This window comes from Engraulis encrasicolus, chromosome 7, assembly GCF_034702125.1.
Source record: "Engraulis encrasicolus isolate BLACKSEA-1 chromosome 7, IST_EnEncr_1.0, whole genome shotgun sequence".
Lineage (NCBI taxonomy): Eukaryota > Metazoa > Chordata > Actinopteri > Clupeiformes > Engraulidae > Engraulis > Engraulis encrasicolus.
In genome coordinates this window covers 4813113-4832176 of record NC_085863.1, presented here as the reverse complement: position 1 = coordinate 4832176, position 19064 = coordinate 4813113, and the positions used below count along the sequence as shown (strand labels likewise).

Here is a 19064-nt window from a genome sequence, read left to right as displayed (position 1 = left end):
GGGTGCATCCCAATATGTGTCCTTGCCTCCTCCACTTGTGCTTGTCTCCTCGTCCCGCCTCCTGGCCCCTCCTCCGTGGAGAAAACGATAAAGTTTCCCAGCTGTCAGCCTCGCCACAACAACTTTTGATTGACTGTTTTTCATTCACCATCCCAATTGCAAATGAGAAAAAGACTTTACAATTGAGCTTTTGCAAGATATTGAAATATAATGCTGTTGTCAGTGATGTCATCATGACGAGAAGCAAGTGGAGGAGGCAAGTGGAGGAGGCAAGGTCACATATTGGGATGCACCCATGGGAAATGACCCCGGCCGGACTGGAATCGGGGTCCCCATGGGCATGCAAGCCCAAATATGGGGGGCTTAGCTCGCTGCGCCACAGCGTCCCCCTTGCAGAAGTATTATGAAGAGTTTGGTATAGTGTGCTCAACTGGATTTACAGAATGGTTCCTATTTGGCCTCCCCAAGTGGATGTGAGAATGATCGCTGCCTGAGATCACAGTGCAGTATGAGATTTGGTTGTCAAATTAGCACATGTTGGTTAAACATACACCTAAAAGTCCCTTTGGACACACTCTACTAGACCTAACCTTTGGCCAGCCGCAAGTTGAAGAAGAACCACTAGGTGATTTGGCAATGAGGGAAAAAAACACCACTGCCTTACTGGTCGGCAGCCACATGCCAATAAAAAAATAACCTGAAGAGCTGGACAACAATAAAATGACACGATCAAACATTACAGCACTCTCTCGCCTTAACAGCAACTTGAAAGATTAAGTGTTACTTTAATCAACGGTCACAGTAAAAATAAGACATTTTCTTTTTATACAAATGCTTCAAACTACAAAATGAAAATATAAATTCTAAAATTATCACAAGTAAGTAATATAATAAACCCAATAAAATATTTACTTTCCCCATGTTTATAAATAGTTAATTTATTACTATTTACTTTGTACAATATTATACAATAAGACCTCAAGACAATGAGAGTCAAAATGTCAAGCAACTGCCAAAATTTCAGTTTCACAGTGGTCCATATGCCTTCAGGACGCGTATAGTAGAAACAAACAATGTACAGTATTGTAAAACTTGGGGTTTTCTCATGTAAAAGTATTATCTTTTACCCGGCATGTTTCGACAGTATAGCTTCCTTCTTTATCAGAGGGTCAGGCGTTGTGGAGCTGTGACCCCTGTCAAAACAACAATAAAGGGAGGTCACACCTGCACACCAACATCAGCTGATTTTAAAGCATGTCACGCATCAACATCCATGTGACCCTCTGATAAAGACGTCGAAACACGTCAGGTAAAGCATAGAACTTTTACATGTCTGAAGTAAACGAAAAGCCCAAGTTTTACTATATATCTGTACAGCATGGTGTTCAATATTGTTCACATGGGCTCAGTGGCTATCTCGATCAGGAAGGGTTACACCTGTGCTGGCAGGGAGCACGTGTGCCCATCCCTTCTCTCCTCCCTGCATGTGTCCCCATCCCTTCTCTTCTCTGTCTATGTGTCCCCACCCCTTCTCTTCTCTGTCTATGTGTCCAGTGTCTCTATACCCCGGTGGTGTGTGTCCAGTGTGTCTTATACTCCGGTGGCGTTTGCCCAGCTTGGGAACGTGTCCAGGCTGAATATGGCCCGCCCCCAGCTGTTGATGGCCAGGGTGATGCACAGGATTCCAATGATGTTCATCACGAAGCCTGTTCTGGCCTGTGGGAAAGCAAGGACACACATGAGTTTAAAGCCTGTTCTGGCCTGTTGGGAAGCAAGGACACACATGAGTTTAAAGCCTGTTCTGGCCTGTTGGGAAGCAAGGACAGTGACGTTGAGACAGGACAGTGACCTTGAGACAGGACAGTGACCTTGAGACAGGGCTGTACCGTCGGGACCTGGGTGGTGCGTGGTAGCTGCCCCTGTCCCATCATCAGGGCTGGCCTGGCCATCTGGCATACAGGGCATTTTCCCGCTGGGCCGACAATCAGCAGGGGCATTTTGTTCATTTTGGGTTTTTTTCCCGAGAGACCAACACTTAAAGGGACACTGTGCAAGAATTTGAATTGTTTATTTCCAGAATTCATGCTACCCATTCACTAATGTTACCTTTTTCATGAATACTTACCACCACCATCAAATTCTAAGTATTCATTATGCCAGGAAAAATTGCATTTTTCATACATGAAAAGGGGAATCTTCTCCATGGTCCGCCATTTTGAATTTTCAGAAATTTCCAGAATTTCCAGAAATTTTTAGCTGCAATTTGGTCATACTAGAAAATATTAGTTTATTACTTATAAACTTTCATGAAAAGATCAATTTTGGCAATAGGCATCCCAGTTTCAATGAGCAGCATATTTGCAGTACCTTTTTTGGCCATTTCCTGCACAGTGTCCCTTTAATTTCGATGGGTTGGCCCATTGGTATATCTTTATAGACAGTGGACTGAGCTCATCATGATCTTGTAGAAAAGCAGGGGGCTGGTCTTTGCCAGTCTACGCCCGGGCGGTCATTTTCTCTCTCACCATGTCTGAGACTCGGAGATATCCGTAGGAGAAGACAATGGCGTTGGGGGGCGTGGCCACGGGCAGCATGAAGGCGAAGGACGCGCTGAGAGTGCAGGGGATCATGACGTAGAGGGGGTTCAGGCGAATGGACTGGCACTGCAAAACACATAATGATACACACACAAACACGCTCAGCATACAATGTTGGATACTGGGCATCACATTATAGACACATTTTATCAGCTCCTAGTAAGGATACCCAATACTCACCCTGACTGCACTAATTGTAAATAACTGCATTTAATCTGTGCATACGTACATACACTTGACTGTTTTCCACCTTGCGATCTTGTTCATAAATTAAAAAATAAAAAACAGTAAAGCAAAAAAAAAAATGTTGAGAGGCTTCTACATAATCCGTAGGACTTCATTTTTCGCTTATCCTATTGATTAGTTCCTAAACTGTATTTAGTTGTTCTGCATGCATACATACCGTATGTAATGAAGATAAAGTCGAATCTAATCTAATCTAATCTAATCTAATCTAATCTAATCTAAAAACAAATTTGGGCAGCATAGCTCCCAGTTGATGCTGTCAGATTAGATAAGCAAACTGCCATCCGTATCTCAATCAGTTTTTTAGTAGGAGCGGACGGTGATAATCAGAGGCCTCTGTGGACTGTGGGCTGAGAAGGAGACAGCTGGGGGGGCGCGGGGGGGTGCTCTCAGTTGTATTGTATTGTATTGTATTGCACTGTATTGTAATCTACTGTATACTGTACCATGTTGTATTGTATTGTATTGTACTGTATTGTGTTATACTGTACCATGGAGGCCAGGATGGGGAGGAAGAGGGTAGTGGATGTGATACTGCGCTATATAAATACATGTTGTCCTGTATTGCATTGCATTGTATTGTACTGTACTGTACTGTACTGTATTGCACTGCATTGTATTGCACTGTATTGCACTGCATTGTATTGTACTGTATTGTGTTATACTGTACCATGGAGGCGAGGATGGGGAGGAAGAGGGTGGCGGTGGCCACATTGCTGGTGCACTCGGTGAAGGTGGCGATGAGGAGACAGAGGATGATGGCGATGGCCCAGGGAGGGATGCTCTGCAGAGGAGTCATCTGCTCACCCAGCCAGCCGGAGAGACCCGAGTCCTGCACAGAAGAACATCTGAATAATACAGACCCGAATCCTGCACAGAAGAACACCTGGTGAATACAGACCATGAGTCCTACACAGAAGAACATCAGGTTAATATTATGCCACCCAGGGACCCGAGTCCTGCACAGAAGAACATCAGGTTAATATAATGCCACCTAGAGAGACCCAAGTCCTGCACAGAAGAACATCAGGTTAATATTATGCCACCCAGGGACCCGAGTCCTGCACAGAAGAACATCAGGTTAATACAGATCCGAGTCCTGCAGAAAAGAAGAACATCTGATTAATATGATGCCACCTAGACATGCACAGAAGAACACATGATTAATACGATGCCACGTATACAGACCAGAGTCCTGCACAGAAGAACATCTGGTTAATATTACGCACAGAAGAACACCTGGTTAATATAATGCTACCTAGAGACATGCACAGAAGAACACATGATTAATATGATGCCGCCTAGAGAGACCCGAATCCTGCACAGTAGAGACAGGTGGCAAGAGGGGGAGACAAGCTAACCCATTAAGATACAGCGTTATAAATGTGCTGTTACCACAATGGCAATAACTGAGTCATGGGGCATTACTAATACGTTATGTCATAGTAGAGTAATACTATGGTAATTAACATGTCAATAACTATTACAGTGTGCCACTGGTAATACGGCGTGCATTATGGGGCTCCAGTGTGTGTGTGTGTGTGTGTGTGTGTGTGTGTGTGTGTGTGTGTGTGTGTGTGTGTGTGTGTGTGTGTGTGTGTGTGTGTGTGAGAGAGAGAGAAACTGACGGCTGAGAGATGAGAGATGAGAAATTCTTACTGTAAATAATGAGTGTGTGAGTGCTGCGAGTGAATGAGAGACAGTTCTTTTTCTAACTTCGCTCGGTGTTTCACTATGGGGATACGCTTCGGGCGTGACCATCTACGGAAGCTCCAATGACAATACGTCTGTCAAAGACAGACAGGTCGACGCGGTCGGGCTCCGCCCCTCAGGGTGTATACCCCGGCGACCTCCTGTGATCCATCATTCTCGCTTTCTTCCTGACTAAGAAGAGCGGAGCTCCCGAACAAACCAGCACTAGGTAAGGCTGTTCTCGCTTAACCGTTCGCCGACGGACCGCCAAGGACCCCGCCACCGAACGCGAATTCGGCCCGATAGTGCTATATTGTGTGCCTTCGCCTAAAAGTGCACAGAGAGTTGGCAGTTCACCCTGCTTACTTTCAAATTCTGCTAAAGTTCCGTGTCGTGACGAACTTGACCAGGGTAGCGTGGTCGGCTACTCGCCCACCTAGCTAACCTAGCTGCAGCATTAACTTGTTTCAGCTTACTCCCCACCGGCCACCAGCCGACGGGAAATTTGTACGGTAACCAAACCGTTTAATACAGTGAGTCGCCTAAACTTGCGTGTATTTTTAAATTTAATTAGACTTGCTTACCGGACCTCACCCCGCTGGGCGGTAAGGGTGCTAGCAAGCAAGTGCAGTTAGCAGCACGTGTTGGCTAATCTGCTAGCAGGTGTTAGCTAGAACCACGCACGTGTCGCGACGAGTGGTTCCACTAACATTTTCCCCTCTGATATTTTCTCAGGAATATGTCAACTACCTCTTCCCCCACCAAGGGGTCAGAAGGGAAAGGGCTGAACCAACAGCCTCCTTCCCGCCCATGCCCGGCCAAGTGTGGATCCTCCATCTCCGGCAGAGATCGTCACATCATGTGCGTCTTCTGCACCGGCGTGGAGCATGCGCGGCTGGCGGTATCCAACCCCCAAGTATGCCCCCACTGCGCAGAGATGCCTCAGAAACTCCTGGACCGACGCCTGACCAGGGCCACCGGCAACAACAGGGGTCCCAACCAGGGAGTCAGCCCGAAACCCTTCTGGGCCGATGAAGTGGAGAGCGAGTATCCACTTGAAGACGAGCCCAGCGTCGACTACCCCCGTTCCCAGGGAACAGAGGAGGACCAGGGCGCTATGGAGTGCGACGACCTGTACCTAACGGGCGACACCGACGAGGAGGGTGACCAAACCCTCCTCCTACACTCCAGACCCCCCAGCTCCAGCGACCGCACTGGACCTGCGGACACTAACTTCTTTGAGGTCTGCAAGAGGGCAGCCGCCAGCCTGTCCCTGCAGTGGCCCGCCGCCCAGGACGCCGTGGGACAGGAGAGGGACCTCTACGACGGCCGTCGTCTCCCCCCCCAGACTGCGCACACCAGGCAGCTACTCCCTGCAGTACCTGACTGTATGAAGGAGGTCAGGAAGCACTGGGACAGCCCGTTCCGGTCCAAGTTGCCCTCCAGAGGCTACACGACACTGGAGGTCGACAACATGGCCAACCTAGGCCTCGGCGCCCCCCCACCAGTGGAGACGTCTCTGGCTTTCCACCTGCACCCTAACAGGCGTTCGATGCCCGCCACCGCCACCGTTGCCCTGCCCGCCAAAGCAGACCGCCTCACGTCATCCATCCTGCAGAGGATGTATAAGTGTGCGGGCCGCTCTGTGTCTTCCCTGAACGCCGTGACCTTGCTGGCAGCCTACCAAGGCAACCTACTTGAAGACATGGGGCGGCAAATTGATGTAGACAGCCCAGATCTCAAGCTGTGGGACGAGATCTGCGTCGTCAACGACCTCCTTCTCCGCACCGCCAGGGGAGCTGTCCAAGCGAGCGGCCGGACCATGGGCCTCGCTATCGCCGGAGAGAGAGCACTGTGGCTGAACCTATCAGGCCTAGGTGACGCCCAGAAAGCGGAAGTCATGGACGCGCCATACGACCCCACCAAGGGACTCTTCGGCCCAGCCCTGACGAAGATGAGGGAGGCGTCCTCCCAGCGAAAGCAGGAGGACGAAGCGTTCAGCCTGTGCCTCCCGAGAAAGCCAACTCCCCGCCCCCAGCCACCCCAGCCGGCCTACGCCACGCCGGGGAGGGGCAGAGCTCAGATGGGCAGAGGCCAGCGTCCCCCACCCAAGGCTCAAGGAAGCCAGAGCAGGGGCAGGAGCCCTAACCCAGGCCAGTGGCCTAAACCCTCCTTCGCCGCCGCGGCATCGAGGAACCGCCATCAGCCGGCCCAGAACAAGGGCCAGAAGCCCTGACGACGAGGGCCCACTCTCTCCCACCTCTCCCCCTGGTTCGAAGAGGAGGAGAATGGAAGACATGTCTCAGGGGACCCCCCCGTTCCCCCCCTTGGTTCAGTGTCAACAAGCACAGTGTCACCAAACACATGTTCCATGTTCAATAATAAATGTTCCAACTTCGCACCCAGGCCAAGGGCCAAGGGCGAATGTTCCATTTACAAAAATAAATGTTCAAACTTCGCACCCAGGCCAAGGGCCAAGGGCGAATGTTCCCCCCAAAACAAAAAATCCGCCTCAAAAGAGACACTCGGTGTCCACAGTGGCAAAAAAGAAACAAATACAAAAAAATGGGTGCCTCCCCCTCATAACCCCGCTAGGGGGAGACAACATACCAGTAGCAGTGAGCCCAGGCTCCAGTATGCGCATGACGTCATCACCACGCGCACATGTAGAGCCAGCCACGTCATCAAACAGCGACGCACTGGGCTCCTTCACAACACAGAAGAGCCAGTGGCTGTCAGTTACGACTCACCCATGGGTTTTAGCTACTGTTACGCGGGGCTACAGGCTACAATTCGACAAGAAACCACCGAGGTTCAGTGGAATACTAATGTCGATAGCCAACGGGGATTCTGCTCGAGTTTTAAACGAAGAGATAGAGTCTCTTTTACAGAAACGAGCGATCAGAAGATTACCGGAGGCAGAGAGCAACCAGGGCTTCTACTCCCGATATTTCCTCATCCCAAAGAGAGGCAGCAACGCACTTCGTCCCATCTTGGACCTACGTATACTGAACAGGTACCTTCGCAAATACACGTTCAGAATGCTAACACACAAGGTGCTGTGTCAATCCATTCGCCCCAACGATTGGTTTGTTACGATAGATGCGGCAGACGCATTTTATCACATAGAGGTATTCCCGGCGCACAGGAAGTTCCTGAGGTTTGCGTTCCAGGGCATAGCCTACGAATTCATAACTCTGCCCTTCGGGTTAGCTTTAGCGCCTCGCTGCTTCAGCAAGTGTGTGGAGGCAGCTCTAGCTCCCCTAAGATACACCGGGATCAGAATACTGTCTTATCTCGACGATTTCCTCCTATGTTCCCACTCGAGGGAGCAAGCCCTTCTAGATTCTGCGACAACACTGTCACACCTACAGAATCTAGGGTTCAAGATAAACCGAGAAAAGAGTCAGCTAGAGCCCGCGCAGTTCACGAACTATCTGGGACTACACATAGACTCCCTCTCGTATCGTGTGAGGCTGTCCGATGCAAGAGTAACATCCTTCACACAGGGTCTCGACCTATTCCAGCCTCAGAGAGCAGTGTCGTTCAGACAGTGTCTAAGCCTACTGGGTTTGATGGCATCAGCCATATCAGTGGTGAGATGGGGTCTTCTCATGATGAGAGATTTCCAACGCTGGGTGAGCGCACTACGCCTTTGTTCCCGTCGTCACCTAAACCGCAGAGTCAGGGTGAATACGACATGCATGATAGCCCTACGCTACTGGAGGGACCCAGCGGTGCTGACCACTGGGGTGCCTCTAGGGGGTGTGGCATCGAGAATGATGCTAACGACAGATGCGTCCCTACAGGGATGGGGCGCTACACTGGGGGGCAGAACAGTGAATGGTGTCTGGCCAGACAGACTGAAGTCAGAACACATAAATTATCTAGAGTTGCTTGCAGTGTTCTGGGCACTGAAACACTTCCAGGACATATTGAGAAACAATCATGTGTTAGTGAAGTCAGACAACTCAACAGTGGTAGCTTACATCAACCGCCAGGGCGGCACTCGATCCCTAAAACTACACAAGTTGGCGAAGGAACTGTTGCTCTGGTGCGGGGCTCAGTTCCTGTCGGTACGAGCAACACATGTGCCGGGGGTACTGAACAGGGGTGCAGATCTCCTGTCCAGGGGGAACCCCTTATACGGGGATTGGACCCTCCACCCACAAGTAATAACACAGGTGTGGCAGAGGTTCGGGCAGGCAACCGTAGATCTCTTCGCCTCGAGAGAAAACGCACAATGCCCTCTCTATTTCTCCCTAGCAGACGAAAATGCACCACTGGGTGTGGATGCACTAGCTCACCAGTGGCCAAACGCCAAGCTGTACGCATTTCCACCAGTCAGCATGATATCCCCCACTCTAGCCAGAGTCAGGGCACAGCGCCTGTCACTAATCTTGATAGCCCCGTATTGGCCATCCAAACACTGGGTAGCAGAGATAGTACAGATGTTGGAGAGCCCCCCGTGGCCCCTCCCCATACGGAGAGACTTAGTCTCTCAGGCGAGAGGAGAGATCTACCACCCACACCCAGAGAGGTTGGCTCTATGGGCCTGGCCCGTGAGAGGTGGAATCTAGATGCAGTAGGCCTGCCCCCAGCAGTCATCGAGACGATCCAGGGGGCTAGAGCTTCCTCCACACAGAACCTATATAGCTGTAAGTGGCGTGTGTTCGAGGCCTGGTGCTCACAGAAAGAGATAATATCCTTTCAGTGCTCAGTAGTACAGCTGCTAAACTTCCTACAAGACCTTTTAGATAAGGGAAAGGCCTTTTCCACAATAAAGGTGTACTTAGCTGCAATCTCAGCCTGCCACGTGGGCTTTGGAGATAAGACAGCAGGACAACATCCCCTGGTGTGCCGCTTTATGAGAGGCGCGAGACGCAAGCGCCCCATCTCTAGACCGCTAGTCCCTCTTTGGGACTTAGCTCTGGTGCTGAGTGCTCTCAGTGCCCATCCCTTTGAACCACTAGAGCACGTGAGTTTGAAGTTCCTCTCGATCAAGACTGCTCTGCTCGTAGCCTTGACCACAGCGAAACGTGTGAGTGAACTACAGGCCTTCTCAGTGAAGCCCTCATGTTTACAATTCGGTACTGATTTCAAGAAGGTTCGCCTTCGCCCCAATCCAGGGTTTGTGCCTAAGGTAATGGACTCAGCATACAGGTGTCAGACGGTAGAGTTGGAGGCTTTTCATCCTCCTCCATTCATCTCGGAGGAGAGTCAGGTGCTCAACTGCCTCTGCCCTGTCAGAGCCCTCAGGATTTACATACAGAGAACAGCTGAGTTTAGGAGACATGATCAGCTGTTTGTTGCATGGGCCACTCACCACAGGGGACTACCTCTGTCTCGCCAGAGGTTGTCTCATTGGATCCTTGAAGCCATATCAGCGGCTTATCAGAGTAAGGGCTCTCTACCGCCAGAGGGCATGAGAGCCCATTCAACCAGAGGCATGGCCACTTCCTGGGCCCTGTTCAGGGGTGTGTCAATAGGAGAACTGTGTAATGCGGCGAACTGGGCCTCAGGGAACACGTTCGCTCGCTTTTACAGATTAGATGTATCAGGCCCATCTTTAGCTCACGCAGTACTGGGGGTAGGCTCCTCTGCAGTGGTCTAGATGTCACAGCACCTCAGCTAGAGTACCTTGGACTACGTCTAGTGTGCAATACGGGAGTGGGCTATATCTCCCATAGTGAAACACCGAGCGAAGTTAGAAAAAGAACGTTAGGTTATGGCTATAACCCTCGGTTCTTTGATAACAGAGTGAGGTGTTTCACCTATCTTTCCCTCCTTGCACCAGGCAGGGAAGAAACCGTTAAGAATGATGGATCACAGGAGGTCGCCGGGGTATACACCCTGAGGGGCGGAGCCCGACCGCGTCGACCTGTCTGTCTTTGACAGACGTATTGTCATTGGAGCTTCCGTAGATGGTCACGCCCGAAGCGTATCCCCATAGTGAAACACCTCACTCTGTTATCAAAGAACCGAGGGTTATAGCCATAACCTAACGTTTTATGTAAACCTGTCCTATAAGAATAAGATTCAGACTTGTGTAAACCTGTCCTATAAGAATAAGATTCAGACTTGTGTAAACCTGTCCTATAAGAATAAGATTCCCTCACCTCGCTGCCCTTGGCCAGAGCGAATCCTCCTCCGAGCAGCAGCACGATGCTCCAGGGCATCTTACTCTGGGCTACCTTCCAGGTGAGCAGCGCAGGAGTGGGCTCACGAGAACCCTGGGGGACTGAGGAGGAGAGGAGAGGAGAGGAGAGGAGAGGGGAGGATGAGGACAGGGGAGTAGCGGAGAGATGAGGAGAGGAGAAGAGAAGAGAAGAGAAGATGAGGACAGGGGAGGAGAGAAGAGATGAGGAGAGGACAGATGAGGAGAGGAGGGGGGAGGAGAGGACAGATGAGGAGAGGAGAGGAGAGGAGAGGATAGGAGAGGAGAGGAGAGGAGAAGATGAGGACAGGGGAGGAGAGAAGAGATGAGGAGAGGAGAGGAGAGGAGGGGGGAGGAGAGGACAGATGAGGAGAGGAGAGAGAGGAAGAGAGGAGAGGGGAGGGGAGGAGAGGAGAGGAGAGGAGAGGAGAGGAGAAGAGAGGAGAGGAGAGGAGAAGAGAGGAGAAGAGAGGAGAGGAGACTTAACTAAGAATGAAATTTTACCTACCTATTGAGATAGACTTTGTTATTACTGACAAACAATAAAAACCTAACAAGGACCCACCACAAACTCAACCCAACCTGTGCAGAATCAGCTTATCATAAGACAAGTACATTGGTCTACTTTTTACTAAGATAAGTTACTTGTGTTGGAAAGAAACTGTGTTTCTTTTTTTCACTTTTACTTTGTCCACCACTGGGTAGGAGTGTGCTGTCCCTCCCTCCCCAGCACCACCTGCCTGCTGCCTGCGTGACGCCAACAAAGAAGGTGGATCTAACAAGAAGCGACACTCAGGTCTTTTATGGGAAACAGTCAATAGAGGGCGTTTTGAGTCAGTCTTCAGTCCAATCCGCCAATCTGGAATGAACAGGTAGTCACGTACGCCACTCTGCTATGACCAGTAGCCATAGCAACGTTCTTTGGCCATAGGAAAGACCAATATGGCTAGCTACTTTGGCAACTTTAGCCTTATAGATACTCAAGTTCTGCACTGATTGTGCTGAAAAAACACATGAGATGGTATAAGCATTCATAACTGAAGAATTTCCGATAGCTATATTGATGTAGTTTTACCGTATTATGAAGAAATCCTGTACACATTCCCAATGCATTCCAAAGTAATTTGTCCGATATTCACTCCAGAATGGCGGCCGCGGCCGAAAATGTTGCAAAGGACGTTGTATTGAGTGTCACTTCTTGTTAGCTCCTCCTTCTTTGACGCCAAGCCATGTGACCCTTCCTGGCCTGAACCAGGGCTGAATGAATCAAGCCAAGGACAGCACTCTTCAGATTTCATCGTTTATTCGCCCACAAATCTGAAGAGTGCTGTCCTTTGCTTTGTCAAGACGAAGACCCTGTGTGGTTGAAACCGGTTGGCGTTTTTATTTATGTACCCCAGTTAAAATAAAGGGTCATTATAAATGACTAAACACCATACTACTCCCTGACTAGGAGGGGTTTGCTTGCTGTAGAATAAAATCATCAACAGTCAAATGCCCTGTACGTATGCCCTCTGGCCAGTCCAGCCCTGCACAGCCCTGCACAGCACAGAAGAAGGGGCATTAAGACGGCAAAGAGACAAAATAAAAGAGGGGCGACTCACTCTGTGACCTTCCGCAGAAAGGGGGCTGAGACGGCAGCACAAACAGCAGCGTAGCCACAAACACCGCCACCGTGGCATCCGTCACAAACCTGTACAGACAAGTTTCAGAGGATGAGAGAGGTTTCATGAAGTCGAGATACCGGCAGGGGCGTCAGGTGCCCTAATGTTATACAGGGGCACAGTCGGGCACCGAGAGATAATGTCAGCGCGTGAGCAAAAAAAAATGTGCAGTAATTTATTTTTAAAATCTTGTGAATGAATTATATTATTGCAAGTAGTGCATGCTTGCTATTTTGTGTGCATTCTGTATATTACTCTGTATGCTAAACTTGAGCTAAGATAGCAAACTTGTTTTTTTTTTTTTTACTCATACCGGGGCACACCATATCAATACCCAGGCACGTGCCTCTGTGAAATAGGTCTGGCGACGCCCCTGGATACCGGTAAGTTTCATAAGATGAGACAGGGGCCTATACTGCACTAAGGAGTTGGTTCAGGAGTAAACCATGCTAAGTTAAGAGGTAAATCATCTAATAGAAGAGCCAGGAGTAAACCAGGTTAAGTTAAGAGGTAAATCATCTAATAGAAGAGCCCGGAGTCTTCATTTGACTTAACCCGGTTTACTCCTGAACCAGCTTCTTAGTATCGGCCCCAGGTTTCATAAAGTCAAACAAGGCCTGCAAATAAACAAGTAATTAAGTCTTTATCTTAATAATACACTATTAAGTGTGGTTAAAAACATCAAACATCATGAAAACATCATAACAGCAGTACAATAACAGTAGAATTGGGACACGGCATCATCCCTCAGCTTGCAGGTACATCATCACAGTGGAACAAGCATCACTGGAAAGGAGAGGCTGGAGTACCACACTGCAGCTTAGTGTTTAAAACTTCATTATGTGCAAACACCCGACAATCAACACTGTGCAGCAACACTGACACGTTAGTCGGCTGTTTGCACATTAGAGTCTTAAAAACTTTGCACATAAGAGAGTCTTAAAAACTAAGCTGCAGACAGCTGCCGACATCCTTTTCAATCAGTTTCAGAAGATCAGACAGGGTTCAAAAAGTCAAACAAGACAAATAAAATAAAAACAATTAAATCTTCATCTTTATCTTTATAATATACTATAAAGTGAGATATGAAAGTGTGGTTAAATGTAACACATCATAGCGCCATGCGATATGTGATAATATCTCACCCTTATTTAACCGCATTTTACTGTGACCTGTGAGGATAGTCAGATTATATTGCTGGCCATATAAACAATAAACATAGGGAGGAGATTTTGCAGTGAGTATTCCACACAGTCTAATTCAACAGTCTTGTTGTTGCTGTTTCCAGTGCTTGAAGTGGAAAAAAAGAAGTGCAGGAACCCTTATTGTCCGATTATATCATCCAAAAAGAAGTGAAGGAACCCTCGCCACTTATAAAATGTGGCACACAAGATTAGTGCAGGAACTCAGATGATAGGGATGGCACAAACCGCACCGAAAACCGAAACCGTACAATTCACACACATACCGAACCGAACCGTGCAATCCATCGCAAACCGCAATTCATGTACTGGCCAGAAAAATATGTAAAACAGAGACTCTAGGAGTACCTTATCCAGTCTCTCTGATTAAAACATTAGCGTATAAGACCAAATCAGAGGATGACACAATTAAAATCACACCATTTTCACATTATAAGCCTATACAAACCATATGTAGGATATTTAGTGATAAGTCCGATTCTATTAGCCAGCGCACCATTTATCATGAACTAAAAAAAAAGAACCGTAGAGAACCGAAAACCGTGACCTTGACACCGACATATGAACCGAACCGTGAATTTTGTGAACCGTACCACCCCTATCCGATTGATGAAAATTAAGAGGTGACTTTCCCCTCAGTACCCCCCCCCCCCCCAACTTCAAGCACTGGCTGTTTCCACAATCTTACTATGGTTACACATTGCCAGGTACATGTTACTATGGTTACACACAGCCAGCTACATGTTACCGTGGTTACACACAGCCAGGTACATAATACCATGGTTACACATTGCCAGGTACATGATACCATGGTTACACACAGCCAGGTACATGTTACTATGGTTACACACAGCCAGGTACATGTTACTATGGTTACACACAGCCAGGTAGGCCTACATGTCAGTCAGGGCTCCGAACCGGTTCAAGGAACGAAAACGAAAACCGAAAACGAACGAAATTTTATGGAATTTTACAAGGAACGGAAACGGAAACGAAAACGAAATGGTCTTCAAGTGTTCCGGAACAAAAAACGTTATTCTGAAATCCACAAACCGGTTAATAACGGGTTTTTTTTTCGTTCTCTATATTTCATACAAGTGCACGATTTTGTTTGAGGAGTAACAATGGCGACGAGCAGTCTTTTAGTTCGGCTACTGACGTGTATGAGGGGAAACATGCATACAGCAACAGCATTTTGCTTCACCTGAGCTCTTGCCGCCGATTGATAAAATATTGAGGAGCATTGGCCAATCAGAGTGCGACTGTGCATTGTATGGAGAAACTTCCTGGGTAAATTTTAGACGGATGTGCTTCTCCTCAGAGATTTTGATAGGAAACTAGAACTAAACTGTCTCTGTTCTCCTGGCTTTCTCGTAGTGATTGGAAGTTGGCTCTAATAAACCCGCCCTAAAGTTGTTGACCACCAATATCAAATAAGTTTTTGTAAGAGAAATGACACTTTATCCGCGCTGTTCTTCAGTCTCATTCACGGACAGTAGGCCTACAGAGTTTTATATTGACACCATGGAGAGCAAAAGAGAACATGTCTTGAGATCGGTGTTGGGATTCCTACAGGGACAGAGTATTTGGACCATACAGTCTATGATTTGCAAAGGAATTGGATAGGCGATTTGATGAACCTAATTCACAGAGTGCTCTCGAGAGGCAACTGGTGGGTAAGTCATGTTTAGCTTACTACTTGTAATGGCACCGCCGAGTGCCTCGATGTTCAATGCGGTTATGGCAAATTATGTTGTCGTAAAGTTACTGAGGTGCTTTTGTTGTGTGCAGCGTATCCCACTGTCGGTTGTAGAGAAGAGAGGTGAGAGCTGGTGTTTTATGTGCTGTAATCAAGGACGTCTTATTTATCTGTTGTTGTGGTCAATGCGGGATAAAGTCATTCGTGGCAGATGGACTGACGCTAGCTGACGTTAGCTGGCCCGCTCAATGTTTCGATGGTTTCCTCAGTATTGCGCAATATTTCCTGGCTGTCATCACGAATAACAGTAGGTCGCGTGTGACAACAAGCAGGGATAGAGAAAGACAGCGCATTTGTTGTTGTTTAAGTTATTATTCTCTTCTGTCGTGCAGAGGGCTGGGCTGATAGGATGGACTACGTGGAAACTCTTACTATTTTGTGACGCTTGTCTGTTAGGCTACAAAAGGTCTCCGGTTTTGTGGTGATGGACTTGCACTGGAATGGTTGGTAGCCGATATCTGAGAGCATATCCGAGGTTTCAGACTATGCAACCTGTCCCCTCTCTAGAACTAGTGACCCCTTGCATCGTGCACATCTCAAAACAGTTTGGGATTTTTTTGTGGAGCAAACTGTGTCCCTTTTACTTACATGTTTCACTTGCTGCAAACCTCATCATGGCCTATTAAATAGAGCTAGGCAAGAACTGAAATCCATGCCTATCGACACCTCTTATTATGCTGACGTCACCTGCGCTATTCCAGAGATTTTTTTAGGAACTCTCTCTGGCTATTTTTTTAAACTCTCTCTGGCTATTCTGTATTGTGCCTCCCTAATCAACATTTCCACCCACCGCTACTGGGCTGGCATAGGCTACTTTTGATAAGAATTATAGGCATCCGGTTAAATCTGCCAGGATGGATAGCCCATCTGAGTGTTTTTGGGTGTGTTATTATTTTTGAGAATAGCTGTGTAAATCAAGGGGAAATAATGAGTACGTCTATTCTAAGATAAAGTCCACGAAAATAGACTTAATATGGCCGTTAAACACTGCAGGAACTTTAAGAACGAACGTTATTTTTCGTTCCGAACCGGTTCAGGAACGATATTTTTGTGGGGGAACGATTGCAAGAACGAAAACGTTAAACTGAAACTTGCCTGAACCGTTCGGAACGGAACGTTTGAAATATAATTTCGTTTTCAAGCCCTGATGTCACTATGGTTCCACATGGCCAGGTAGGCTACATGTATTTTGATACACAGACATGTTCTTCCCTCAAATTATCTTCGTTCGCACACTATCTGTCTGTGAATCCGCATGAACATGACTGTCAAGAGCTGTCATGAATACCTAAACTTGGGGTGGCAGAGTATAGTACGGAAGAGAAAGCCATTCAAGTCTCTTTTTCTGGGTTTACATTCAATTGTGAAACCAGCGTTTTAGAAGAAATATTTTCCAGAATGCCCATTTGTGTGTAGATGAAAGGCACGAACAAAGGGAAGAGCCTCTGTGCAAAACAGTGTCTAGGCTATAGATTTCGTGCAAAGAGCGATAGGCTCTAGATCTCATGCAAATAGTGTCTAGGCTCTAGAATTGCAAACGAAGTGCAATGCACAATTTGTGCTGTTAGTTTTGGAATTTCAATCAAAAAGTTTGAAATCACTTAATATTCAAGCGTGCAGAACAGACTCTAATCTTTGGAGAAACAATAGTCCAGTCAAGTGCATTGGTCTACCAATGGATATTCATGTCCCCAACCAAGTCAACATGGATTGTCTGAAAAAGATTGTCAGTCTTCTACTTTGACTCATAACTGCAAACATTCACCAGTCCAGTCCACCCTACTGACTGAAATCAATGTGTTTGTGAAGTTGTCTTGCTGCAATGTCTCTTCCTATCTCTAAAGGTCCAGTCACACAGTTCACACAAGCGGGAGCACTGGGTGCACAGGAAAAAAACATTTCATTGAACACTTAAGACAGACCAATTCAACACTCTTCTTCTAGCTGGTCTTGAATTAACACTGCAAAGTGTACAGTGTGCTTTCACACTATCGAGAGTCACTATGGGTTACCTCAAGAAATGTGTATTATCTGTGTATTGTACTATAATATATATATATATATATATATATATATATATAACTGCATAAATAACTATGATACATATACTATTGTAAATGAAAAATGTATCGATGAAATATGTTCAGATGTCTGATATCATATTATTATGTTTGTGTTGTCATGAGTATCCTCTAGGTTGACTGTCCCACGCACGCACGCACGCACGCACGCACGCACGCACGCACGCACGCACGCACGCACGCACGCACGCACACACACACACACACACTGTGTTGACTTTCTGACACAATTCATAGTACACCTTTACTGTGTGTCTCTTCACCTACTCTTTTTGGGAGTTGAACAGGTGCGTTGCCCAGCCGTCGATGAAGCCCGGCTCCCTCGTGAACCAGAGCACCACCAGCAGCGTGAAGAGCACCAGCACGCTGATCTCCCCGAAGGACATGGGCCCCAGGCGCTGGTGCTCAGAGCGGATCACGTTGTAGGCAGCCACCTGAAGGAGTTGAAACGAAAGGGAACATTATGCACATCCCAGGAAAAGGTGCAGGACAAAGGCTGACTGTATTTTTCAGAGTGAGAAGTCTCCATACATAAAATCCTTTAAAAAAAAATATTATTATTTCATGTTCAGATTGCGTTTCAACGGAAGAATTTCAAGTGTTTCTCACTCCACCTGAAGGAGACCAGTAGGAGAGACCATATCACTGCTGTTCTACCAGAAGGAGAGACCATATCACTCCTGCTCTAGCAGAGGGAGAGACCATATCATCTCACTCCTGTTCTACCAGAAGGAGAGACCATATCACTGCTGTTCTAGGAGAGACCATATCACTGCTGTTCTACCAGAAGGAGAGACCATATCACTGCTACCAGAAGGAGAGACCATATCACTGCTATTCTACCAGAAGGAGAGACCATATCACTGCTGTTCTAGGAGAGACCATATCACTGCTATTCTACCAGAAGGAGAGACCATATCACTGCTGTTCTAGGAGAGACCATATCACTGCTGTTCTACCAGTAGGAGAGAGCATATCACTCCTGTTCTACCAGAAGGAGAGACCGTATCACTGCTGTTCTAGGAGTGTGTCTTAATATGCGACCTTGCCTCCTCCACTTGCCTCTTCCACTTGCTTCTCGTCATGATGACATCACTGACAACAGCATTACATTTCAATATCTTGCAAAAGCTCAATTGTAGAGTCTTTTTCTCATTTGCAATTGGGATGGTGAATGAAAAACAGTCCCTCAAAATGTGTTGTGGCTAGGCTGACAGCTGGGAAACTTTATCGTTTTCTCCACGGAGGAGGGGCCAGGAGGCGGGACGAGGAGACAAGCACAAGTGGAGGAGGCAAGGACACATATTGGGATGCACCCCATATCACTGCTGTTCTACCAGAAGGAGAGACCATATCATCTCACTCCTGTTCTGGCTGTCTCCAATAGAATTGATCCCTGTGGCTACGGTATATGCCACTTGGTTTTGGTCTAAACATTCTGACTGTTGTGGACGTTTTTGCCATTTTAATATTTAATTGTTGCTACTACTATTTTGGCCCAATAGCATCTGCATTGTCTTCTTTTGTTTTAGCAACCATATTCTATTCTATTCTATTCTATTCTATTCTATTCTATTCTATTCTATTTGTTTCTACTTCATTTCGTTATTTTTTTTAAAATATTGTTGTTAATCTAACTGTTGAGCTGCACATTGAGCTGCATGTC

General features: G+C 47.3%; 1 protein-coding gene across 1 annotated transcript in view; it reads right to left on the bottom strand.

The window, feature by feature from the left end:
- Positions 1 to 1542: 1542 nt before the first annotated feature.
- Positions 1543 to 19064, bottom strand: part of LOC134452373 (Na(+)/citrate cotransporter-like) — a 37952-nt gene continuing 20430 nt past the window's right edge. The window contains exons 8-13 of the mRNA XM_063202740.1: positions 17666 to 17832; positions 12297 to 12385; positions 10655 to 10776; positions 3514 to 3675; positions 2526 to 2663; positions 1543 to 1716 (exon numbers count right to left, since the gene is read on the bottom strand). Of these exons, the coding sequence (XP_063058810.1) occupies positions 1591 to 1716; positions 2526 to 2663; positions 3514 to 3675; positions 10655 to 10776; positions 12297 to 12385; positions 17666 to 17832 (804 nt within the window). The 3' untranslated portion in view covers positions 1543 to 1590. The remainder of the gene's footprint in view (positions 1717 to 2525; positions 2664 to 3513; positions 3676 to 10654; positions 10777 to 12296; positions 12386 to 17665; positions 17833 to 19064) is intronic.